General features: G+C 52.0%; 2 protein-coding genes across 5 annotated transcripts; both read left to right on the top strand.

Annotated features, from left to right (window-relative positions):
* ATN1 (atrophin 1) lies at positions 1-23750 on the top strand. 4 transcript variants are annotated; one of them, XM_079319303.1, is made up of 10 exons: positions 1-217; positions 15210-15410; positions 15600-15737; positions 16106-16219; positions 17489-19521; positions 19717-19939; positions 20048-20765; positions 21441-21584; positions 21817-21997; positions 22508-23750. In XM_079319303.1, exons 2-10 carry the CDS (start codon positions 15324-15326, stop codon positions 22539-22541), a joined length of 3672 nt encoding a protein of 1223 aa, XP_079175429.1. In that variant the 5' UTR covers positions 1-217; positions 15210-15323; the 3' UTR covers positions 22542-23750. The 4 variants fall into 4 exon arrangements, with proteins under 4 accessions (XP_079175429.1, XP_079175428.1, XP_079175431.1 ...); XM_079319302.1 differs by lacking the exon at positions 1-217 and adding an exon at positions 548-646; XM_079319305.1 differs by lacking the exon at positions 1-217 and adding an exon at positions 548-646 and having other exon boundaries at positions 15210-15401.
* Positions 23751-24007: 257 nt separating this feature from the next.
* Positions 24008-25065, top strand: LOC306802979 (protein C10). The gene is made up of 3 exons (XM_079307763.1): positions 24008-24390; positions 24494-24670; positions 24751-25065. Exons 1-3 carry the CDS (start codon positions 24141-24143, stop codon positions 24897-24899), a joined length of 576 nt encoding a protein of 191 aa, XP_079163889.1. The 5' UTR covers positions 24008-24140; the 3' UTR covers positions 24900-25065.

Consider the following 25065-nt stretch of genomic DNA (forward strand, 5'->3'; position numbering starts at 1 on the left):
AGCGCCGGCCGTCCGCCGCCCCCCCGCGTCCCTCGGCCGCCCCGGGCCGTCCTGCGAAAAACGCCCCTCCGGGCTCGCTCTCCCCCACTGTGCCCGGCCATTGTGCCGGCGCCGGGGGCCCAGCGGTGCGGGGCGCTGCCGCGGCCTGGGCGGGGGCCGGGCTGGGTGCTCGCCCCGCGCCCGCCTCTCCTCCTCCCCCGTCCCACGCTGCCCGCGGGTGGGTTGGGGGGTGCGGTGTGTTTGGCGGGGAGGGGCGGCGGCGAGCGCGAAGCAGAGGGGCGGGGGAGGGGGCTCGTTCTGGGCCCTTCGGAAATGGGAGGTGGCTAAGGCGGGCAGCGGTGGGAGCGATGGGAGGGCGGCGGGGCGCAGGCGGAGGCGCCTGAGCGCGGCGGGAGAGGGGGCGACAGAGCCGCGGGGCGGGGGGGCCCCGCTCCCCGCCGCACTCCCGCTCCCGGAGCCGCTGTCCCTGCCGCCGACCGGTTATTCCGGAGCCGCGAGAGGAAACGAGGGAGCGCGGAAAAGGAGGAGGGAGGAAAGGGGGGGGGGGAAAAAAAAAAAAGAAGGGGGGGCAGCGTTTAAATCCCTGCCCCCCGCTCCTCGCCGCCTCCATTCCTCCCTTCATTCGACCTCCCCTCAGGAGCCGCCGGTGAGTCCCTCGCCCGCTCCCAGCCGCTCCCGCCCCGCTTGTCATTGTCGCCCACTCGCTGCATTCTTTCGCGGCTGGATTTTAGCCCTCCGGTCCGTCTGTCGGGATGGGGAGCGAGGCGGCGCGGGGGGGGAAACACCAAAGTTGGGGGGGGCAGGAGGGGCGAGAGTGCGATTAACCCCCGCGGCGCTGGGGAAGGGTCCCCGGCGGTCCCTGCCCCGGCGCGGATGCGGCGAGCGGCCGGGAAGGAGCTGGGACAGCGCCGCGGGGCACGGGGGCTCGGCGGGGCGGGGGTCCCGGCCGCAGCTGGGGGCGCTCCGGCATCGCCGGGGGGCGCTGCCCGCCCGGGGCTCGGCGCCCGCCCGGGACTCGGCTGCGCTGGCCGGCGGCGCAGCGCCTGCCTTCCCTCCGGAACGGGGGGCGGGGGTCGCGCGGGGCTCCGCGCCCGCCGCGGGGGTCCCGGGGCGGGGACGCCCCCCGCCGCGCGCCCGGCGTGACGTCAGCGCCCGCGGACCCCCCTTCCCTGCGGCGGGAAGTTCGGCGGGGGCCGGGGCGCGCGGGCCCGGGGGGCGCGGGCGGGCGGGCGCCAGTTGGAGTTGGCGGCCCGGCGCCGTGCGGGGAGGGGGCGGCACAGTGCTGGGGGGGACCGGCTCCCGCCCTGCCTGCCTGCCTGCCCGCCTGCCTTCGGGGGGCTCGTATTGTCCCCGCTGCCCCAGGTGCGGCCGCGGAGCGGGCAGGAGGAGCTGGCGATAACGTTTCCATCGGGGCACCGAGAAGCGTGGCGGCTCCCCTGCCGCGGCTGCAGCGGGCACGGGTGGGATTCCCCCCTTGCCGCTCCCTCTCCTTTGGCACGGCAGGGTGCCGCTCGGGGACCGGGGCGCTGGCGCCACCCCGTACGGATGGGGGGCATCAGGGTGGTGGCTGCGCTCCCCCTGGACCGGCCGAGAGCCCTCGGTGTGCCCGGCTGCTTGTCCGTTTGCTATTCAGGATTTCGGAAGAAGTGGCATGTGGGTTTCCACATTGCCCTTTTTGGCTATGCCATGGAGCCGATGGCTGTTTGCCTTGCTGGCTTGTGCTGGCCTGTGGCCGGCTCGGCTGCTGTTGCCCAGCGAATTGCCGGCTGTATTTTGCCGAGTGGCCGCTGTGCTGTCGAAGTGGCAGCCATTTGGTCACCGTGGCATTACTTTGCACGCCGCCTTTGCTTGCCGCGGAGTTCTGCCTTGATAGCTATTGTACGTTCCCGAAGTTGCTTGCCAGATGGGCAGTGTCCTTCCTCGCGTTTGCCTCGGTGCAGTCGCTGCCTTGGGTTCCGCAGCCGATTACTCATGTGCCAGGATGGCTACTGGAATTTGTATGGCTTTTGTCTGCAGGGTTTGTTTTTTGCAGGGCTGTGCCTCAAGGAGCAGCATGTCTCTACCGAGCCCGGCACTCAAATCTGTTGTCATTATTTCTGGTTGTGCTGGGTGGATTGCATAGGAGCTGCTATGCTTTCCAGCCTTAAAAAAGTGAGGAGAAAGTAGTGGGCCATTATCCTAAGGAGAGCGAAGGAGGAGTTGGAAATGCCATTCATTTTGTGCCCACCTGAGTGCTCGAGCATGGTTACACACCCTTCAGGTGTGCAAACTGCAGAGTTCAGCCTTGACTTCCCACCAGAGAAGCCCACAGCTGAGTTAAAAGCTGGACTGTCTATTCTTCTAAGCCCCGGGGGTGTTGTGCATCACTGCTGTGCTGCACACACATTCCTAAGGGGCAGGAGTTCCGTGGTTACTACCTATGGGTAGGACACTTGTAAACGTGAATGATCAAATTGTTCATTCTGAATTATTTTCGTTCTCTTTTCCCCTGTTTCTTGGCCAAGTTGTTATTTTGTGTCTGTCATTTGTGATGGCACAATTAACCATTTGTGTATTTCTCCAACTTCTTGGGAATGACCTGTTCTTTCAAACCAGACTTTTCCAGTTATGATTCATGATGGACCTTTTCAAGCATGGCCAAAGAGTGAACTTGTAGTACATGGTTCTTGCTGGAAATTGTAAAAAACGTCCAAACATTTGAAATTTTAATGTACAGTGAATCTTAATGAACAAGATGAACAGGTTTAACCTGCTGCAGTGACCTGCCTTTACCTCTCTTCATATGCATTTACCTCCTCCCTTGGGTTTTGTACCCCTTGGATATCTCTGAAAGATTCTTGCATTCTCACCTTTAGGTTTTACAAGGAATTACAATGACATTTCTTGTGGGTGTACTTGTATTCCAAAATTATAATGGTCATGCAAGGAGCTGTGATTCTATAGCATGGTGAGATTGCTGTTATTAAAAGCAACCTGATCTGTATTGTTCTTCAAGAGGAGGAGGAGCATCTAATCCAGTCAGACTAGATGATCATTGTAGGTCCCTTCCAGCTGAAATATTCTATCCTGGTTTTATTTGTGGGTGAAATGCATCAGGCAGGTTTTTCTCTTCCCAAAATTCAGCCCCTCTCACTCCTTATACACCTTCCCAGTTTGTCCTGTAGCTCTCTCATGTTCATCAGTGTTTTTCTTGGGGATGGAGGTGGAGTTGAGAGGAGCAGCCCATGTGGAATACAGAGCTGTGGAGGGAATGTTTATTTACTTACCAGGTCTGGGGTGTAATATATTTTCAAATGCAATCTCTGGAATTGGCCTGTGCACATGTTCAACTGTGCCCCTCCTCAAATACCTGCCTTTTTTTATCCATCTTACATTATTCCTCCTTGTTCCTAATGCCTTTTCTTCTGAGAACCTGGTTTTCTCTTCTGTCAGACTTTATCTTCCCCAGTTCATTTCTTTCTCCCAATCTCTTTTGGACAAATACACTATTTTCTTGCCTTCATTGGATTTTCTGGTCTCATTCTCCCTCCATTAGGAGATGCTTTGGAAGTATGAAGTACATTTCTTGTGGTTATCACTTCATCTCTTCCATCCATACTTCTTGAAGACTATCCAGTGAAGTACAAAATAGCAATGCTTTACAAAGTTTTTAAAGGCTGAAGGAGAAGGCAACACAAGTTCTGACTGTTCCAAAGTGAAGGTATCTCTGAAAAAGTCATGCTTTTAACCAAGTGAGCACACCTAGGGTCGATATTCTCTGCAGAACTAATTCCCGTGATCCCTGCTGGAATCACAGTGGATAACATGAACATGAGATGCTCCCTCTCAGTGCCTTCCCTGACTGCTGAGGCTCAGCAGTGCCCTGGCTGCCAGGTACATGTCCCACTGCTCTTTGCCACGTTGAGATGAGCACTGGAGGATCTTTCTGTCCTTCCAGTCCCTGTTGGGCAGTCGTGGGCCCACAGTCCATGTTCTCAGTGAGGTGTGTGTGGAGAATGATCAGGAGGGGATGCTTCCAGTTCAAGTGGCTTGACCATCACCCCCCTACTAGTCTGGTTGGCTGTTTGGGCTTCGAATGTTTGGGGATAAGGATTTGGCCATGTTTTAAGTTTAACAGAAGCCAGCTTTGTGAGGAAGGAATCCCTTCAGAAGCAGTGCCCAGCTTCCAGCTCTTGATCATCCTCCTGCAGAAGTTTCTGACCGTCTGTTTTCTGTGTGTATTGTGGCAGCAAACAGTGATTTGTTGTCTCCTCCTGTAAAAATATCAATGTTTGATTGATTGTTGTGGCAGTATTTTCACCTACAAACCAAAGGCTAACTGCAATATCTTCTCCAGGCAATTTCAGCCAATGATGGTCTGTCTGGGCTTTGCTGAAGAAGGGGAGCTGGTTGCTCTCAATCTTACTTCATGTCTCTTGCCCTGTTGACATTCTTCATCACAGATAGTTTAGCTGGAAAATTTTAGTCTTGTAGTTCCCTGCTGTACAATGCACTTGGTGATAGCCTGTTTCTTCCACAAGGTCTCTCTGCACTATAGATCACTTAAGTGAAGGTTGCATTTGAGCAACCTTCATCTGTTTGGACAGTGAATTGGATTTACTGTGTGTGTATATATATATTTATGTGTGTGTGTAAATCACTATATATATGATCGTTTGTATAATATATCTTATATAAAATATAATGTTATATAGTTATTAAATTTTATATTGATATATATGGCAGAGTGTATTGGATATAAAATGTATCTGTAGAACAGTATTTTGGATATACTGCTGGTTTTTTCTTTCAGGCAGTGCAACAGATGAAGTGATTTACCTCAGAGTTATTCAGAGTTTGCCAGACACATAAAGAAGGCCCACCCTCCATGGGGAATGGTTTACCCAGTGATGGTTATTCATCAGGCTTTCCTCATGCATTGAGGTCTAGCAATGCAAACCATGATTTGCAAAGTCTCTTTTCACCCAGAGCTAGTTGGGTGAAGCTAGACCCCATCACCTTTTGGCCAAATTCTGTGACTACTAATGAGTTCGGTATTGAAATCTTGTCAACTGGCTGGTCTGTGCAGAAAATATTAAGAGCATTTATTTTACAATAAAATAAAAGAAAACCCTTAAAAAATTTCAGTGATACACTAGATTCTTATGCACGTTTTTCAAGTGATTGATTTCTTTTGCTTTTCCGATTTTGCACTATTCCTGTGTCGGATTTGTCTAGTTTTAGCAAGATCCATTGGATATCCATTTGTTGTGTAGGTTAAAGAGCTGTCAGAAATCTTCTCCCTTTGTAGTGCTCATAGACCATCTTCAAGTCTCCTTTTAGCATTTTCTCAGGTAAGCTATATTTGTTCATCACTTTTCTCAATTTTTCAGCATCCTTTTTGGAGTACACGGGTTAAAATGGTGTGCACTACTCCTATAATTGCCTTACCCATCCTATGTATAGTCAGGTAAAAATCACCTCTCCTTTCCTGTTCCTGAAGAAAATTCCTTTCTCATTGCACTAGTGGATTTCACTCGTTTAGGAAAAGGCTTCTTAGAAGTCTTCTGCTCATAACTCATGTTCCAACCACTAATTACAGGGTCTTTTCTGATCTTCTTTTTATCCTTGGATTTTCATCCTTGGAAGCATTCTCCATTCTTCTGCTCTTGATGTAAAAATTAAAAATCTTAGATATTTAATATGCCTGTCTGTCTGTGCAGTCACGTTGCAGCAGTAACACCAGCTGGTCTGTGCCAGAGTTCCTATGCCATCATTTACCATCTCACCTGCCTCACCTGCTAACCTTTATTCAGGTTTCTGGAGGTATTCAATCTGTGACCCCATGAGCTACCAGTGATATTCCACGTTTGGCTGCCATTGCCTCTCACTGATGGAGCTAAAATCACCATGAGCGTGGTGAAGTGTGTGAGACAGAAGCTCTCCTTCCTCCCGAGGGTGGTTCAGCACTGGCACAAGCTCCCGGGGAGGCTGGAGGTGCTCAGTTCTCTGAGGGGCTTGTGACAACCTTCAGTAGCTTTGCAGTTTGCTGTGAACGGGGCTTTTGAGTGGAGATCTCCAGCAGCCTCTTCCAAAGCAAATCTTCCTGGACACACCATTGGGAGTTTGTTCCTTTGGCCCCAGGGATGAGGGCAGGATCATCCCATTTAGCCAGTCCTGTAGACCAAGGAGAAGTTGTGAGATCCCTAGCCTAGGAGTGACTCAAAGTTTACCAGTGACTCATATCTGCTGTTCTATTGTCCCTGTGCCCATTTCCCTGGCCCCAGTTCACATCTTCTGTTCTGGATGTGTCTGTCCATCTTTATCCTGTTCACATGCTTACCCTTGGCACACGTGGCTCTTGTGTTGTCTTTGTTGTCAGTCATGAATCCTAGAAACAGAGACTCTAAAGGGTGTCCTTTAGGTCAGTGGTGCAAAGTCATAAAATCATGTTGGAAGAGACCTCCAAGATCATTGGATTCAACCATTAATCTAATACTGTCATTTTCTAATCCAATCTAATCTAATCTAATCTAATCTAATCTAATCTAATCTAATCCTGTGCCATTTTCCTCTGATACTCCTTCCAGCTGTTTTCAGTGGAGAACCTGCCATAGCCAGATATGGTTTCTAGCTATGCAGAAAGTGCCAGTGGTTCTCTCATGAATGAAACCCTCCAATTTCCCATCAAACACATAGAACCTTCTTGCACCCATGGTGTCCTTTAATTGGAAATTCTGCAGCCATCTGTTTCTTTTTAGTTGGTTTGAATGTGTTTCTTTGTAGTGTTGTTTGATGGTCATCAAATTTGTACTGGAAAAGACAGTAAAAAAAAAAAAAATTCCTACCTAACCTCTAATTTTCATAAATGGCTTTATGGTCTCCAGTCACATCCTCACTTCAGTAGCCTTTTCTCTGGACAGAGATGTCTAACCCCCTCAGTCGTGCCTCTTCATTGCCTCTTCTAGTTCCTGTGGAAGAAGCAGAATTGCACACACATTTCAAGATATGGGCAAGCCATAGGTTTGTGGGGGGGCATAATGACATTCTCCTCAGGAAATTCTAGCATGCACTTTACCTCCTCCATGGCTGCTGGATGCCAAGGTCCCATTTTCATGGACTGTCTCTTATATCCAAAGGGATCACTCTTGAGTTGCAGTGGTCAGCTCAGAATCTGTATGTCCCTTCCAGCTAGCATCCTCCTTTGAGTTTCTGGGCAGCCACGTCTTTGAGTTTGCATTCTTAGCCAAGGGACATCTGTCTATCAAAAGAGGCATGTGAGGTATTACCCTTGGGCCCTGGCAGCTCCACAGGTAAGGTGTGCTCAGGTGTTGCACATAGAGGAGATGCTGCACTTCATAAAACAGTGAGTTTCATGGGGAGTATGATGTGTCCTTCCTCTGGATCATGCATCTGTAAGCTCCATCCCACTCACAGAAGGTGGAGGCCAGTGTGTTTTGTTTTGTGATCCACCACTGGGTTCTGCCAGCCTGTATCTCCCAGAGATATGGAAGCCCTCTGGGGAGACAGAATGATTCTTCTGGGATTTTTTAAGTAAATCTGTTACATACTTAACAGTCATTTTACTGTGCCCTCAGGAATTGTTTTACGATTAACATAACCTTCTTTAGTACATCTAACCTTCATTTAGTGAATCAAACTTTATTTTCAGTTGCTTTTGCAAAATTTAATATCTTCTTCTATGCTGTAAATTAAGCTATTGTTAAATGCATGAATGTTTTTATTATTTATTACTTTGCTTTAGCTCTATTATTTCACTCTGTTAATCAGAATTTTTTTCTCAGATACATTTTCATTTGAATGGAGGTTCCAGAATTAGACTTTTCATACTCAAAATAACATTCTTGCTCCTCATGGTTGTGCAAAATTAAGAAAACAAAACATTAATACATGCTTAATAAAATGTAAACTAGCTTTATCTCCTAAGACTGCCAGCACTCTGCACAGTTATTTTTAGTATTCTTATTTGGCACCCTTTCCTGAAGCGTGATCATTTTAATTTTTATTTATTATTTTTCTGCAGAGAAGGAGCACGTAGGTACCAGACAAGTGAATTTGTCAACAGGTTGGACAAGCATTGAAGCTATTGCCTCAAGATGAGTCTCTTTTTTGCACGGGAGGTGTTATTTTGGAATAATTTTAGGATATTTTCTACAATGATGGACTGATGTGGGTTGAAAGGGACCTTAAACATCATCCAGCTCCAAGCCCCCTGCCATGGGCAGGGACACCTTCCACTAGACCAGGTTGCTCCAGGTCCCTTGCAGCCTGGCATTGAACACTTCCAGGATTAGGGCATCCACAGCTTCTCTGGGAAACCTGTTCCTATGTCTCACTACCCTCATAGTAAAGAATTTCTTCCTTATATCCAATTTAAACCTGCCCTGTTTCCATATAAGCCCATTGCTCCTTGTCCTGTCACTGGTAAAAACTGTATCTCTACATTTCTTATAAGCCACCTTTATATACTTAGAATCTCTGAATCACAGAATCACTAAGGTTGGAAAAGATTTCCAAGACTATTGAGTCCAACCATTGACCAAACATCACCTTATCAACTAAGCCCTAGCACTGGGTGCTATGTCCAGTCATTCCTTCAACACTTCCAGGGATGGTGATTCCACTGTTCCCTGGGCAGCCCATTCCAAGGCTTAACTATCATTTCAGTGAAGAAATTCTTCCTGATGTCCACTCTTAACCTCCCCTGGCACAGCTTGTGGCCATTTCCTCTCATCCTTTACTTGTTGCCTGTGAGATGAGGCTGATCCCCAGCTGGCTGCAGCCTCCTTTCAGGTACTTGTGGGGATTGATAAGGTCCCCCTGACCCTCCTTTTCTCCAGGCTGAGCAGTCCCAGCTGCCTCGGCAGCTCCTCACAGGACTTGTGCTGCAGACCCTTCCCCAGCTCTGTCACCCTTCTCTGGACATGCTCCACCACCTCAATGCCCTTCTTGAGCTGAGAGACCCAGAACTGGACACGGAATTTGAGGTGTTGTCTCACCAGTGCCAAGTACAGGGGGATAATCCCTGCCCTGTGCTGCTGGACACACTATTGCTGATCCAACACCCAGAGTCTTTCCCCCACCTGCTAGGGAGCTCACCTGCTCAAAAAAGGAGATCAGGTTGGTCCAGCAGAACCTGCCTTTTATGAACCCATCCTGGCTCAGACTGCTCCCCTGGTTGTCCCGTATGTGCCATGGGATCACACTTGGGATAATCTGCTTTATAACCTCTTTGGGCAGTTAGTTCCTCTGATCTTCCTTCAGATCCTTCTTGTGGATGCCCATCACATTGTCTGTCTTCCAGTCACCTCTCTGGTTAACCAGGGCTGGTTATAAATCAAGGAGAGTGGCTTGGTGAGCTCTGCCACCAGCTTGCTCAGGACCGTGACCTTAAACGCTACCAGAAGGTCTTTCCAGAGCCTTCTCCAGGCTGAGCAACCACGGCTGAGAGAGGTCTTTGTAGGAGAGGTGCTTCATCCCTTTGATCATCTTTTATGGCCTCTTCTGGACTCCTTTCAACATGTCCATGTCTGTCCTGTGGTGAGGACCCCACAGCTGGATGCAGGACTCCAGGTGGGGTCTTGCCAGACCAGAGCAAAGGGGCAAAATTCCCTCGCTCACCCTGCTGCCAGTCCTGCTTTTGGATGCAGCTTATGACATGTTTGACTTCCTGGGCTGCAGCTGCTCGTTGTTAGCTCTTGTCCGATTTTCTGTCCACCTGTATCCCCAAGATTTTTACCAAAGGGCTGCTCTTAGCCTCTTCATTCCCCAGCCTGTACTGGTCCTGGTGATTGCCTTGACCCCTGTGCAGGACCTGCACTTCACCTTGTTGAATTTCATGAGTTTCACATTCCTCTCCTCAATCCTGTCAAGGTCTCTCTGTCTGGCATCTCTTCCCTTTAGCCTAGCAACCTTGATACCTTGACTTGGTGTCATCTGTGAGCTTGCAGAGAGTGCACTCAGTCCTGCCATCTGTGTCATTGATGAAGATATGAAATAGTATTGGTCCCAGATCCTTGGGGGACACCACTGGTTCAAGGTTTCCACTTTGACATTGAACTGTTGACTGTAACTCTTTGGATCCAGTTATCACACATCTCATAGTGACCCATTCTATGCCATATTTTCAAGACAGAAGAATCCAGTGAAATTCCAGTATGCTGGAAATGAAACCAGTGTCATTATAGAAAATAACAAAAATTGACAGCTGTTGCTATTTTCACACTGGATTTATATTTTGACCTCTTGAGCAGTAGTCACAGTTTGCATTGTGTTCTAGGCATTTCTGAGTTTGCTGCATAAGACTGTGCTTGGTGCCAAACCTCCCTTGGCAGGGCAGGTCTCAGTCCTTCCTGGCCATGCCCAATGGCTGCTGGTGGTTGATGGGCTATCCCAGGCCTTGTGAAGAGGTCTGCAGAGAACTGGGAGGTGTGTGCTCCTACCCTGGGGTCTCTGTGTGCAGTGACCTGCATGAAAGTAACCTGCATGAGTCCTGCTCCTTGATTAATTCACTTCCCAGCCTGAGTTCACAGCCCCTGCATCCACCAGTGATGTAGTTGTTGATGTTATTTTGTAGTGATTTTCTGTCTGTAGGAGACAGAAAAAAATCTTTATTTGAAAACTACATTTGTATACCTTAGTATATTTATTATTAAAAAAACATTTACTTAATATTGAAGATTTGCTAGTCATGACAATATTCACACCCAAGATACTAGCGAGAAATGTTTTCCATCTTGGTGTTCAACCATTTTGGCATCCCAATCCCTTTGCTTGCAGAGTCATTTTCCCTTTTACAGCAATGTCACGTTCCAGGTATGTATCAAAAGACTCTGACATGCAGCCTGAACCCTGACCTGTTTTTTCATTGCTGTCCAATACTGAAAATTATGCCCTTCCCCTTCCTTCCCTCTCTTTCTCCGTCATGCCTTAGAGTAAAATGCCAGGGTTCAAGCATGAAATCAGGTAATTAGCCATTGGGGAATGCTGTACTTCAGGTTGTCTGATTGCAGTATTTGGGACAAAACTTAATGTGTTCAAGATCCTACACAATTGTTAAAATCTATTACATTTCTGGAAAATTTCCCTGCATTTTACAAAATGAGTGAGATTGAGACAGGAGTTAAAAATATTTGGGACCATCATTCATTGAGCAGTTATATATGTGTGTATATATACACACACACACACATACTGCTCTGCTTCTTAGAGATCTTTACCCATGAAGAAGGATCCATCAGTTATTATTCCAGCTTATTCTCAGGACACTTTTCAGCATCTGTAATGAGTTAGAAAACAGCTGTGTTTGCTTTGCCACCCTGGTTCCTCCCTCCAGTGCTAGTCCATCCCTTTGTAGAAGTGGGAAGAGAAAAAACAGTATGGGAACAGAGAGCTATTGAATTGCAGAGAACCAGACTCAGTTTAATTCTCACATCTGACTTCTGAGTCCCTGCCTTTGCGTACCAAATGCCTTGGATTTCATGTAAGATTTTGGATGTGATTGCTACATTTCAGAAAATGACTTAAAGAGTAGTCACTGGGTACTTTAAACAGTTCCCAAATGAAGAATACAAGAGGTTTGTGCTTAAGAACATCTGTAGTGAGATTAAAGCAGGAATTCCACTGTCTCCTTACTTCAAACTTGCATGGACTAGTGGGAATTGGCTTTGTCTATGGTAAACAAACCATAAAGGAGATAATGTTAGCTCTTATTCTTAAATGACACTGATGCTGGGAGCCTTCAGCTGTCCCTTCTGCTCTGTGGCCCCAGAGAGGGCTGACTGGACCTTAGCTGGTGTTTAACCTTCTCAAGCAGACTGGAGCCATTCGTCATTCACAGGTCTGGCCAAGCCCTCAAATACCACCCCAGAAACTTGGTTCCCATTTCCTCTGTTTCTTTCGCCATCTAGGAAAGTTTATTTCCTCAAACCCACACCCTAATGTGTAAATGCTCTCCTGAGCCAAGGACAAACACTCAGCCTGCTTTCTAAGAGGTAAAACCTGAGTGCTTCTCATTGGAAATGGACTTATTTCCAGTTCGGTTACCTGGGAGAATTGCTCCACATGACAGCCTGGGAAGGAGAGAACCTTTCTGTGTCCTTCAAGAAAAGAGGAGCTGGGCCTCATAAGCTTCTGACTGCCTGTGCAGGACAGTGCAGGCTTTGGGAAGGAGAATTACTTGGAGCTGGGGAGAAGGAGGAGCAGGATCCATTTTGAATGCCATGTGGGGATGCCTGTTGAGTGTGTGTTGCTCGCAGGAGACTTCAACAGGGCTTACAGGAGAATATGGAGGGGTTTGGGCAATAAGCCAAGCCAAGCTGGGTTGTATGAATTGCAAACAGAAAATAGCAATTTGCAATGCCTCATAACTCAGTTGAACCTGTGAAGTGCTTCACAGGGCCAGGGAAAGGTTAACCCTTCCACAGCACATCTCAGGTCCTTATCAAAATCACAGATCCCTAAGAACCCTTCAGAGACATTTGCAGGGATCTGTAGTGATGAGAAGGGTTAGGTGTAACTTGCTCATTGTAGAGGCTCACACAGCAGGCTTTTATTTCATAGATGTTAAAATCAGAAGGCAGATTCGTGATTCTCTCATCTAGCCATAACAGTTGCTATACTGAGCCTAATAATGTGTGCATCAATTCTCTTACATATTTTAGTAAAGTCTTCACTGTCTAAGTGGCAGAAACCCCTGCCTCAGTCAGTGGTTGATTATGTTTCTTGAAATATCACTATTTCTGGCTTTTTTGTTACTGCATATTCAGTGGTTGGAATAAGTATGGAGTGGGTATCCCTTTCAAAAAGGGAAGTTCCAGTTTGTGGTTGGCTGCATGTTATTTCCCTGGCTGACTTCTCTGGGAAGAAGATGGTAATTGTCATTCCAGGGTTGCTGGAAAGCTGCAGTGAGACCTGTGTGCAGTTATCACTCTGGCTTCTTTGGTGTGGGGGACGTGGGTGGTGTCCCTGTGGAATACAGGGAGCAGTGACATTGCTGTTGCTGCTGCTGTGCCTTCAGAGCTGAGCTAATACTTGCAGGTTGCCACCATGGCATGAGTCAAAGTTGGGTTAAATTAGGATCACCTTACGTGTTACAATCTTCTGTTTCACATAGGAAATGTTGATTCTGGATGTTTATCTAGAATAGCACCAGTGTAACTGGCTGAATTAGCAACCAAAGGCCAAAGTGTGACAGAAATACGAGGCTGTAAAAGAAGTCAGCGGGTGGGGATTGGGAGTGGGCTCTGCCTCCATTAGATCAGCTGTAAAACATCATCAGCTATTTTCCTATTGAAGAAGAGGTTTCAGTTAATGAATTGATGTGTGTGGGAATTAATGCTGGATGAGTCCCCCTGGGGCTTTCGTGATGAGGGTCAAATAAAATATTAATGGAATTAAAACAAACAATCCCCTGATTTTCCTAAGTACCTTCCGGATGGGTTTCTCTAAGCATTGGTCAGGGAAGATGTGGAGCCCCAGGAGAGACAGGCCAGTGTCATTACTTCCATTTCATGGTAAGGGAGATGAAGGCAGTGGAAAGCAGTGACCTTGGGGCTACATAGGCCAGCAACAGGGCTGTACAGGAGGTCTGAAGAGTTCTGTCAGGTGTTTTTCCTCTGATCTCTGTTTTCAGCTCCCTTCTCCAAGAAATGGAAACCATCCATACTGCTCCTGCACTGCTTGTCTGGAAGCTGATCTTTGCAGGTGTGGGATGGTCTTCAGGAGCCCCAAATCCATAGGCTTCTTATTCACAAAATTTCTCTGTGCTTCCAGATGAGAGAATAAAACCCAGTAGTTGTGGCTTTTTTTCTCCTGGTGCCTCTTCCATGGGACATATTCCTTTGTCTTTCAGATTGTCTGAGGCTGAGTATAGCAACTCAAATGACAGGCTTAGGAAGGATAAAGTCTTTTTGGTTATGTGTCTGCAGTGCAGAGCAGTGCTAAAGGTCTTTAGCTTGCTGGATTCAAGCAAGCTAACTTCAGGAGCCGAATAATTTCCTCCAGTTCCCAGGCTAACAAAACCATGGTACTTCCATACTCTAGAGTAGGAACTGTGTGATACAACAGGGTGTTAAATACTTACAGTAAAATGCTTTTGGACATGGCACAAAGCTGTAAATTGTTCTGGAGGGATCTCAGAAATCTTCCCACTGCTGCAAAGTGTAAGGATGTGCCCTGTGTCGTACTCTCTGGATATGACTTGGTCTGGTACACTGAGAAACATCCTGTGTGTAGAGGAGGAGGAGGAGGCCCTGACAAGCACTCCAGGCTAAACAGAGCTGATGATTGTGTCGTGCAAAAGCAAAGCTAAATGTGTTTTCTCACACCTACTTTTGTACTTGGGGCATGGAACAGCCCAAACAAGACTCGTCACATTTTCTGTACAACGTGGTGGTGCATGAGTGCGTGTGGATGTGCTCTGGAGAGGGCTGGGATGTAGAGTGCCCTTCAGCAAAGGCCACTTTGCTGAATGACAAATGACACAGGGCTAACAAATGACGGCACATGGCCAGGTAAGGGTGGTGTAACTTTCTGCACTGACAACAAGTACAAAGACAAACTAAAGTCGGAGAAATTGTAATTGGGAACATTGTAAAGCACTTTCCTGTTATTTTTTTCCTGAGGAAAGGAAAATACTAAAATTATTCCAGAAGACAGATAACATTCTGATAGTCATGCCTTCTTGCATCCTCCAAAGCAGCATTATTGAGTTCCAAATAATAGAATTAGATAATCACAGAATGGTTTGGATTAGAAGGAGCCTTAAAGATCACCTACTCCCAACACCCCTGCCATGGACAGGGACATCTTCCACAAGACCAGGTTATTCAAAACCCCATCCAGCCTGGCCTTGAACATAGCCAGGGTTGGGGCATCCATGGCTTCTCTGGGAAACCTTTTCCAGTGCCTCATCACTCTCAGAGTAAAGAGTTTATTCCTAATATCTAATCTAAATCATCCCTCTTTCAGTTTGAAGCCACTGAAAATGGATACCTCATATCGTGCACATATCACTTGTAGAAACTGAAAATCAGATATGGCAGTGGGCAAATCCTTTCCCACACTGATGGGAGAGTTTATTGCATTCTTGGTAAACATCCTTGAGTCTCTAAATAAGGAAACAATAATAATTTTGTCATATTTCTATAGAAAACCACAAAAGGTTTTTTGTAGTCTGCTCCCCACTCACCTGCTTGTCTGCCTTTCAGGATTCAGCGGGATCTTACTGCGTGGCTGGTGTAGCCAGTCCTTCCCTCCAGAAGAACTGCCCATCTCCATCTCCTCAGAAACAGCCAAAGAGGGTTACACAGTCATAAAAATTTATGTTTTCATCAAACCGGGCCAAGGAGAATGGGGGTCCTACACCCAAAAGAATGAAGACGCGACAGAACAAGGACTCAGTACGTGAGGTGGGAGAGGGAGGTGGGACACGGGAGCCAAGCTGGAGGTGTGGGTCGGATCTGAGGCTCCCTGCAAAGCTAGTGGGCATGAGTTTGGCACAGTGGAGTGCAAGGGGTTCAGGGGCTTTGGGGGGCTGGGCACAGAGCAGCAGAGGTGGGAGATGCACAGCAGCACTGACACAGTGATGCCTCTCTTAGATGTCAATGCGGAGTGGACGGAAGAAAGAGACTCCGGGGCCCCGAGAGGAGCTCAGGTCACGGGGCCGAGCTTCCCCTGGTGGCGTCAGCACGTCCAGCAGTGATGGCAAGGCTGAGAAATCCCGACAGGCCACAAAGGTAATATCAGCTGGAACACAGTGTGGGGGGCCCAAGGACTACCCAGAGTTGGTGGGATCCATTTGAGAATCCAGGGACCAGAAGAGATCCACTAAGGAACCCTTGCTGGGGTAGCTTCCTGAAACGGGCAGAATCCCTCTTTGCTCTCATCCTCACCATCTTGCGCTTTCCTAAGAACTGATGTCCAGTCTCACCAGGCCCTTGTAGTGCTAATTTTTGTCGTATACTGGGTCTGTGTTGCTCTGCTAGTGTCATCAACACGTGTCGTGGTGGCTGTGTCTCACCTGCTGCACTCTGTGAAGACCTGTCAGGTTGGAAGATGTCCCCATGACCTTCCACCTCTCTCTGTTCTCCCTGTCTCCCTGCAGAAAGGCCGGTTGGAAGAATCCTGTACCCCCAAGAGCAGCAAGCAGGGCCGAACAGAAGAGATCTCAGAGAGTGAAGGGGAGGACACCAATGCTCCCAAAAAAACCAAAACTGAGGTGAGCTCTCCCTGCTGTGATTGCTGCCATGTGCCCAGTCCAGAGCAAAGGAGTCTCCAGTTCCCTGTCTGTGCTGCTCTTCCCTGCCCAGCTTGAGGTTCCTGCTGCTTGGGAGCCCTGACACCTTGGGTTTTAGCTCTCCCAACCTGAATGGCATCCACCTGGCTACAAAAATGCCACAAGGAGTGATGAGCAGATGGAGACTCTCTGTCTCATTTGCTGTGCCATTGGAAACTGGGGATGTGCCCTGCCTTTCCCAGCTTAGTGGCAAGAGTCTGGCTCCATGCACAGCCACAGGTTGGGTCAGAGTCAGTCCCTTCTGATCCGCAGAGCAGTGTGAAATGGAGGTGCTTAAGTCATGATGGGTTCCAGGTGACAGTCATGCAGAACCTGCTCATGCACACACAGAGTCATGGCAGGGCTTTTCTGAAACACTGACAACACCAGGATGGATTGATGGGTGGGTGGTTGGAAGACTCCAGCTCTTGTGCTTTTCCATTCCCTGTTAGCCTGTTCAGAAACTGGCAGCTAAGGCCTGCAAAACATGGGGATGCTTGTTCATGTGAAGATGTCATTATAATTCAGCCACCTTGGTTACACTTGTGTAATTTCTCCACATGGACAGTCTGTTCAGCTCAACAGTGGTATTTTTCCAGCTTAGCCTCTCTTACTTAGAGTGTCTCTTGTTAGTTACCCTTACCCATGATGACTGCTTAATTATCAATGCACATTGTTTGAGGCAGCAGGTAGTGGGGAGGAGCAGGGATTGGGAAGCACAGAAGGAACTCCTGGAAGCAAGGAGTGGAAGGAACAGTGAGAAGGGTCTGGGGGGAGCTGGTCTCCTTTACCAGGGAGAGCTCTGCAGGGGCAAGAAGAGCAATTTTGAGTCTGGGGCCTGTGCTGGGACTGCTGTGTTGTGTGCTGCTTCATGCCACCATTGATACCCTGTCCTGGCTAACAGCCCATCACCCGTGTTGTATCTCAGCCCTGTGTGTAACAGTTCCCTGTCCCTCCTTCACTGCCTCCTTACACAAGGTACCCATTGTTACCTCCCTCCATCCAGGGAATGCTCATGAAGGACCTGAGAGCACTGAAAAGGAGGCAGGAGGACTGATGTTCTGTATACCTTGCCAGATAATGTCTCCTTTCCTCTGTGAGGTTTTCTAGTGCTGGGGTTGGCAGAGAAAGGTCAGAAAGCAAGTTCCCTGGGAGCTGGAAGTGTGTCTGGGAGGCCTCATAATGCCCCTTTCCTCCTCCTTCCTGCTCCAGGAGCTGCCCTGTCCTCCATCCCCATCCGATGTTGACAGCCTTGATGGCCACAGCTTCAACGATGAGATGAGCAGCGACCCGCGGGACATAGACCAGGATAACAGGAGCACCTCGCCCAGTGTCTACAGCCCTGGGAGTGTGGAGAACGACTCCGACTCGTCTTCTGTGCTGTCCCAGGGGCCGTCTCACCCCTACCACCACCCCCCTCTGTTCCCTGAGAGCCCGCCGGTAGCTCCCCCTCCCGACAGCCTGGCCCGTCCACCAGAGCCTGGCTTTGGGCTCCCGGGCGAGGTGCACCCCCAGGGCCCCCCCGCAGGAAGTTACCATTCCCAGCTGGAGGGACAGCCCTCACGCATCTTCCAGGCTCAAGCCCCACAGACACCTGCCTCCTCCTCCTCCTCCTCCTCTTCCTCCTCCTCCTCTTCCTCCTCCTCTGCTGTTGCTGCCCCTTCTGCTCCCCCTTCCTCCTCCTCATCCTCTTCCTCCTCTTCCTCTTCCTCCCACACTTCCCTTTATCCTACGGCCAATGTGGTCCAGGTTGGGGCCAAAATTGCCAGTGGAGTGGGGGGGCTCCCAGCACCGGGGGCTCGCGAGCAGACCCTCAGTGCCAAGCACAATCCGCCCCCCACCACCCCAATCTCCCTGGCCTCGGTAGGAGGAGGGCTGCCCCCCCAGAAGACGCCCCCAGCCAACCCCCCAGCTGCCCCCCCGGCCTCAGCCCCTTCCTTCCCCCATGTCTCCTCCAACCTGCCTCCTCCGCCTGCCCTGCGCCCCCTCAACAACTCAGTGGCCGCCTCCAGCTCCCCGGGGATGGTGGGGCAGGCCCTGAGCGGCCACCTGCCCTCGCCCCACAGCATGGGGCAGGACAAGGCACCGGCCCTGGCCCCCTCCCGCTACCCCTACGCCCCGCCACCAGTGCCGCCCTCCAGCTCCTCTGCCCAGTACCCCCAGCCCTCCCCAGGACAGCCCCTGCCCAGCTACAGTGCTTCCTACGGGCACTCCTTCCCCCCGCCCAGCAGCCTGTCTGTGTCCAGCCAGCCCCCCAAGTACACCCAGCCCTCCCTGCCCTCGCAGCCCGTCTGGAGCCAGGGGCCACCCCCTTACAGCCGCTCCCTGGGCAATGCTGGCTCCCACCCCACTGTCTCTTTCCCTGGCCAGTCCCCCCATCACCAGCAGCCTCCCCAGCAGCACCACCACGGTCACGGGAGCAGCGGGGGCATCTCCCCAGCAGCCACAGCACCTCCCCAGCCCCCTGGGGGCTACCCCCACGGCCTGGAGTCCAACAGCCATCACCCTTCCCATCCCACCTACGGGCTGCGCCTCTACCCTCCACACAGCCAGGCCACCTACAGCCAGGCTCCCTCTGCCACTGTGGCCACTGCCCCCTCTTCCTCCTCCTCATCCTCATCCTCTTCCTCTTCTTCATCCTCCTCTGCTGCCTCTTCCCAGGGAAGCTATGCCAGCATGTGCACGCACCCGCCAGGGCAGAGTCCTGCCACCTACACCTTCCCTCCGCCACCACCCCCCTCCCCTGCTCATGGGGCTGGCCCTCCAGTCACCTCTGCTGCCACCACCCTCTCCACCGTCATTGCCACCATGGCCTCCCCCTCTGCAGCCCCCTACAAGACGGTCTCGCCCCCGGTACCCCCGTCAGCTGTGGCCCCATATGGGAAACGGGCAGCCTCCCCTGTCCCCACCTTCCAGCCTCCGGCCCCCTACAAGCCGGGCTCACCCCCCACTTCCTCAGCTGCCCCTTTCCGTGCGGCCACCCCTCCTGGCTACCGGGTGGCCTCTTCCCCTGTGACAGGGGGCTACAAAGCCCCCTCGCCCGCCCCCTCTGCCCCACCGCCCTTGCCAGGGAGCATGGCTGCCCCGGCTCCGCCGCCACCCCCGCTCCCGCTCAGCGCTGCTCAGATCAAGCAGGAGCCGTCAGAGGAGTACGAGCCCCCGGAGAGCCCCGTGCCACCTGCTCGCAGCCCCTCGCCGCCCCCCAAGGTGGTGGATGTGCCGAGCCACGCCAGCCAGTCCGCCAGGTGAGGGGAGGATTTCTCCAAAGGATGGGGAGGGACGTATGGGGCAGGGAAGAGGAAATTTCCCCAAGCCTGATGTGCAGCTATGCCATTTAGCCTTTTTTGTGACGCTTTTCACATTCCCACAGTGCCTGTCCCTGTCCCCATTTCTGCTCACCAGCCCTGTTGGCACTGATAGGCTTCACCTCTCATCCCCAGATTCAACAAACACTTGGATCGTGGCTTCAACTCCTGTTCCCGCACAGACCTGTACTTTGTGCCCCTTGATGGCTCCAAGCTGGCCAAGAAAAGAGCAGACTTGGTGGAGAAAGTGCGTCGAGAGGCAGAGCAGAAGGCCCGTGAAGAGAAGGAGCGGGAACGGGAACGTGAGCGGGAAAAGGAGCGGGAGCGGGAGAAGGAGCGGGAGCTGGAGAGGAGTGTGGTAGGTGTGGGGGTCCCGCTGCCACAGCGCAGCCGGGGCGGATGCTCACGGGCCCCCTCGGCCGCTCCCCGCTGGGACCCTGAAGCCAGTCTCTCTGCTCTTTTGCAGAAGATGGCCCAGGAGGGCCGTCCGGTCGAGTGCTCGTCCCTCGGGCCGGTTCCCCACCGCCCCTCCTTCGAGCAGGGCAGTGCTGTAGCAACTGTTCCCCCATACCTGGGCCCTGACACCCCGGCTCTGCGCACCCTTAGCGAGTACGCCCGGCCCCACGTCATGTCCCCCAGCAACCGCAACCACCCTTTCTACGTGCCCCTGGGCGCCGTCGACCCGGGCCTGCTGGGCTACAACGTGCCGGCCATCTACAGCAGCGATCCGGCCACGCGGGAGCGGGAGCTGCGGGAGCGGGAGGCCCGCGAACGAGACCTGAGGGACCGGGACCTGCGGGAGCGTCTCAAGCCTGGCTTTGAAGTCAAACCGGCCGAGTTGGAGCAGCTCCATGCCGTGCCAGCTGCTGCCATGGATCCGTTCCCACGCCACGGCGGGCTGAGTCTGCAGACAGCCCCCGGCCTTCATCCCGCTTTTCCCTTCCACCCAGGGCTGGGCCACTTGGAGCGGGAGAGGCTGGCGCTGGCAGCTGGCCCGACCCTTCGTCCCGACATGTCCTACGCCGAGCGCTTGGCGGCCGAACGCCAGCACGCCGAGCGGGTGGCTGCTCTCAGCAATGACCCTCTGGCCCGGCTGCAGATGCTCAATGTGACGCCTCATCATCATCAGCATTCCCACATCCACTCCCATCTCCACCTCCACCAGCAGGATGCCATACACGCAGGTAAGGCCTGCATGGTGATGGTGCCCTACTGTGCCTTCCTTGCATTCCCTCCCTCTGGCTCTGGGGAACCCTAAAAGCTGACAAGACTAAATTTTGAGGCCATAGATCTTCAGGCAGTCAGTGGGGTCTGGTGTGAGCCAGAGACACTGGCTCTGAGCAGCTGCAACTGCTCAGAGATGGCACAAGGTACAAATTAATGTCCATTTTCCCTGTGATCCATGTCTGGGCACCTTACTGTGGCTGTGAGTCCAAACCACTGGAAAGATAATCTGTCCTGGATAAGACCTGGAAAAGAAAGCAGCCAGTACAAGTATGCATATGAATGGCTGTCAGGTTGACAGATAGTCATGATACAGTTTGCAGACCTGATTGCAGAGCAGGTCCTTGCAGAACCCTACTAAAGTTTTAAGGAACTGTACTCCTAAGGAGCAGTATTTCTTCCTGAGGAGTTATAGGGACAGAGTTCTATGAGACTGGTTCACATGAAGTTCAATGCAGGCAAAAAGAGTAACACCCAGAAGGAGATGACATTGTGAAATTAGCTGTGAAATCATCCCATCTCTAACACACTCTAACCCTCTCTCTCCGTATCTGTTTTGTGATGCCTTGTGCCTGTCTCTATGTCACCTGCTGCAAAGCCTGGGACAATTATCCTGTGGTATCTTTTCTTCCCAGCCTCGGCCTCGGTTCACCCTCTAATCGACCCCCTCGCCTCGGGATCACACCTCACCCGGATACCATACCCAGCTGGAACCATCCCCAACCCTCTGCTGCCTCACCCTCTCCATGAAAATGAAGTGCTGCGCCACCAGCTCTTTGGTAAGGAAGCTCACAGGGACTGCTGTTCTCCTGCAGAGAGCATCAGCAGCGTTCCGAGGGGCAGGGCGTCCTGAGGGGTCACAGGTCTGTGAAATGGAGCGTAGGACAGGCGCACGCTGTCAGGATGAGCTGTCCTGCACACGGGCAGGGATGGGAATGGGGGTGCAGCAGGGCACCGTGGGGCCTCGGATGGAGCATTAACTCGGCTCTTCTGTGTCCCCTTTGGCTGCAGCCGCCCCCTACAGGGACCTGCCGGGCTCCCTGTCGGCGCCCATGTCGGCGGCGCACCAGCTGCAGGCCATGCACGCACAGTCGGCTGAGCTGCAGCGCCTGGCTCTGGAGCAGCAGCAGTGGCTGCACGCCCACCACCCTCTGCACGGCGTGCCGCTCCCCACGCAGGAGGACTACTACAGGTGCGTGCAGCAGTGTTCCCACAGGAACAGCCCTGGCGTGGGGCTGGCACAGGGACAGGGAAGCATTGCCCCACTGGAGGGGTGGCTGTACCCAAGCCCACACTGGGAACGGGGATGCTTTGCCATGGAAGGTCATACTTGGCAAGTGGCTATTCAGTGGCTAATCCCTTATGAGGTCTGAGCTCCTCCCCTCTGAAGGGGGAGATAATTTATATGTGTTTCACACATCTTAATGCAGTTACGACTAACCAATACCCCTGCCAAAATACAAAGCATTTTGTAAGGATTTGATGATTTTGCCAAGACAAGGCATTCACTAGTGCATGGGGAGGCACACTGGGAAAGAGAGAGGTGCGATGTTACATGTTTTCAATAGTATCTCCTACTTTAAGGATCTACAAAACCTCCCAAGCCAGCCATGTTGTGTGGGTCTAGATGAACAAAGGCAGGGGAAGGTAGTAAATTGCCTTTTTCCCTTTCACTATCACCTTGTTCTCTTTTTTATCCTAGCCACCTGAAGAAGGAAAGTGACAAACCCCTTTAAATGGACTTCTACTGTCAGTGTGACATCATCATGTCTTTCTCTCAAGAGGAGAAATCAATCAATCAACCAAATCCTGGGGGAGGGGAAGCTGCAAAGTGACACATCCTGATCCCACCATGCAGTAGAGTACAAGAGAAGATGACAAAAAAGTATGGGATGGCATCCTGGGAAAAGTGGAGGAAAGAAAATGGGGAGGGCCTGAAACAACACTAATGGACCTGAAGCGATCGGTACGTGATTTCAGCTGAGCTCTGAAGAAAAGAGAATCGGCACTGCACAGAGCTCAGAAAGACAAAGACTGATGTGAATTCAGGGTGGCAGCAGTTCCATCCTTTGTTTTGGGGGAACAGTTGCATTAAATAAAAAGTGCAGAGTGTTGCAGGACTTCATGTGCAGGATACTCCTGCCTTTTCGGGTTCTGCAAGGAGGAGGTGCAGCCAAGAAATAACTGCAAACCCACAAGAGCCTTTTTTCAAGATGCCTCCTCAACACCCCACCCCTCTTTAGGTGTAAGATACTGCTTATCGATACAGAAAAGCAACATGGAACTTTTTCAGATAAGCCAGAGCAGCTTCCCATTCTCCCAACATCCCTTCAGATGCAAACAAAGTGTTCCAGGCCCCTTCCTGAGCATCCTCTCCTGCCTGTGGAGGGTCTGGTCCCAGCCATCAGGGTGCAAAGCACCGCAGGACTGTTTGCAGGACATGGCTGTGCTTTCCCCAGCTGATGGGAAGGGGCACGGCCATGAGGTGCGAAGCACCAGCAGACTGTTTTGGAGGCTGCCATCACCACCCTGACCCTCTGAGCCCCTGGGGAGAGCTGGCGTGGCCGAGCGGTAGCACTGCGTCCTGGGACTGTCTGTGAGATGGTGGCTGCCCCTTTCCCCTCACCCATCCTAATTGATGTACTTTAACTCATGCACATCCTATTAGACGTGGCAGTTTTATGTAGCAACTTGTGACTCCCTTGCCCCCGCGTGCGTGTTCTGATTTCACAGTTGTATCTCTCGATTGGTCCCCCATATATATATATATTTACTTAACCATTAAAGGAAAAAACAACCAACAACCCAGCTATGGAAAAGAAAAAAAACCACACCACCCAAACGACGTTCCCCACGCACTCCCGAGCCTTGACACACATTCTAATAATTTATATATATAAATATATATATGAAGCTCTTAAAAAAGAAAAAAAAAAGAAAAAAAAAACCCTTCCAGAAACGGGCCTCCGGTGTGTTCATTTCTTTTCACTGGGGTCAGGACGGACGGGAAGGGCAGAAATATTCCCGGGTTTTTCGCACGGGTGGAAACCGGGAGAGGCTGGAAGTGGGCACCGCCTCGGGAAAGGCGCGGGGGAACCGCTGGGCTGGAGCCCCACCACGGCGGGGAGGGGCGGGGCGTGCGCGCCGCGGGCCAATGAGAAGCGAGAAATCTGCATACGGCCCTGGCGGCGCGGCGGGACCCGTTCGGCGGCGGCGGAAGCCGCCGGTGTCGGCGCGGAGAGGGGCAGGCGGGTGGCACCACGCTGGAGACCCGCGTGGGAGATGGCTGAGAGGAAGAGCGAAGCTCGCCCTCACCGCGGGGTGGATCGGCCCCGATGGGGGCTCGCAGGGCGGTGATGTGCGGCAGTGATTTCAGCTCTTTTAGAATTTGTCCAGCAGGTTTCCCGCGCTCGCGGGAAGCCGCTCCCACACACTGGTGCAGTAATAGAGAGGGCGGGGTGGCGCATGCGCGCGGAGTCGGGGTGCGGCGGCTGCTCCTGCGGCTCGGCCCGCACCCGCCGGGCCTCATGGCGGCCTCCGCGCAGCCGGCGGCGCCGCCGGCGCTGAGCGCGGAGCAGGCCAAGGGTGAGTGCGGGAGGCTCCGTCTGCCGGGTGGGCCGGTGCCGGGCCCGTGTCGCGTACCTGAATGCGGGAGGCCGGCGGGCGGCTGAGTGCCCGTGTCCCGCAGCGGTGCTGGCGGAGGTGATCAAGGCGTTCGGGGCGCCCGAGAACGCGCAGCGCATGGAGGAGGCCCGGGACAACGCCTGCAATGACATGGGCAAGATGCTGCAGTTCCTCCTGCCCGTGGCCACCCAGATCCAGCAGGACGTGATCAAGGCCTACGGGTTCAGCAGCGACGGCGAAGGTGGGTTGTTCCCCTGGCGGGCGGGACGCTCCGGGCCCGCCGCGGCAGCGGGGCGCCCCGCCCACCCCCTTTCCTTGCAGGCGTCCTCAAGTTCGCCCGGCTGATCAAGTCCTACGAGTCGCAGGACCCGGAGATCGCCAGCATGTCGGGCAAGCTCAAGGCCATGTTCCTGCCGCCCATGACGCTGCCGCCGCACGGGGCCGGCACCGGCGGTGTTGCTGCCTCCTGAGCCCCTGGAGTTCTCCCGGTGCTCCAGCTGGTGCCCTCCTCCCAAGCTGCAGGTCCTGTCAGCCCTGGGAATGGGGCTTGAACCCGGGAAACGCGGACCTGGAAGGAATGGGATGCTTCGTGCCCGTTTGTGTGTCTGCTCGTCAATAAAACGTGTATTGAAAGTG

This window comes from Erithacus rubecula (assembly GCF_903797595.1).
Source record: "Erithacus rubecula genome assembly, chromosome: 1".
Lineage (NCBI taxonomy): Eukaryota > Metazoa > Chordata > Aves > Passeriformes > Muscicapidae > Erithacus > Erithacus rubecula.

Bases quoted from the DNA above. Each gene is read 5' to 3' on its own strand.
- ATN1 (XM_079319303.1), top strand. From the start codon at position 15,324: ATGTTTTCATCAAACCGGGCCAAGGAGAATGGGGGTCCTACACCCAAA. The intron at 19,522-19,716 runs GTGAGGGGAGGA...TCTCATCCCCAG, and splicing joins CACGCCAGCCAGTCCGCCAG to ATTCAACAAACACTTGGATC. The intron at 20,766-21,440 runs GTAAGGCCTGCA...TTTTCTTCCCAG, and splicing joins GCAGGATGCCATACACGCAG to CCTCGGCCTCGGTTCACCCT.
- LOC306802979 (XM_079307763.1), top strand. From the start codon at position 24,141: ATGGGGGCTCGCAGGGCGGTGATGTGCGGCAGTGATTTCAGCTCTTTT. The intron at 24,391-24,493 runs GTGAGTGCGGGA...CGTGTCCCGCAG, and splicing joins GAGCGCGGAGCAGGCCAAGG to CGGTGCTGGCGGAGGTGATC. The intron at 24,671-24,750 runs GTGGGTTGTTCC...CTTTCCTTGCAG, and splicing joins GTTCAGCAGCGACGGCGAAG to GCGTCCTCAAGTTCGCCCGG.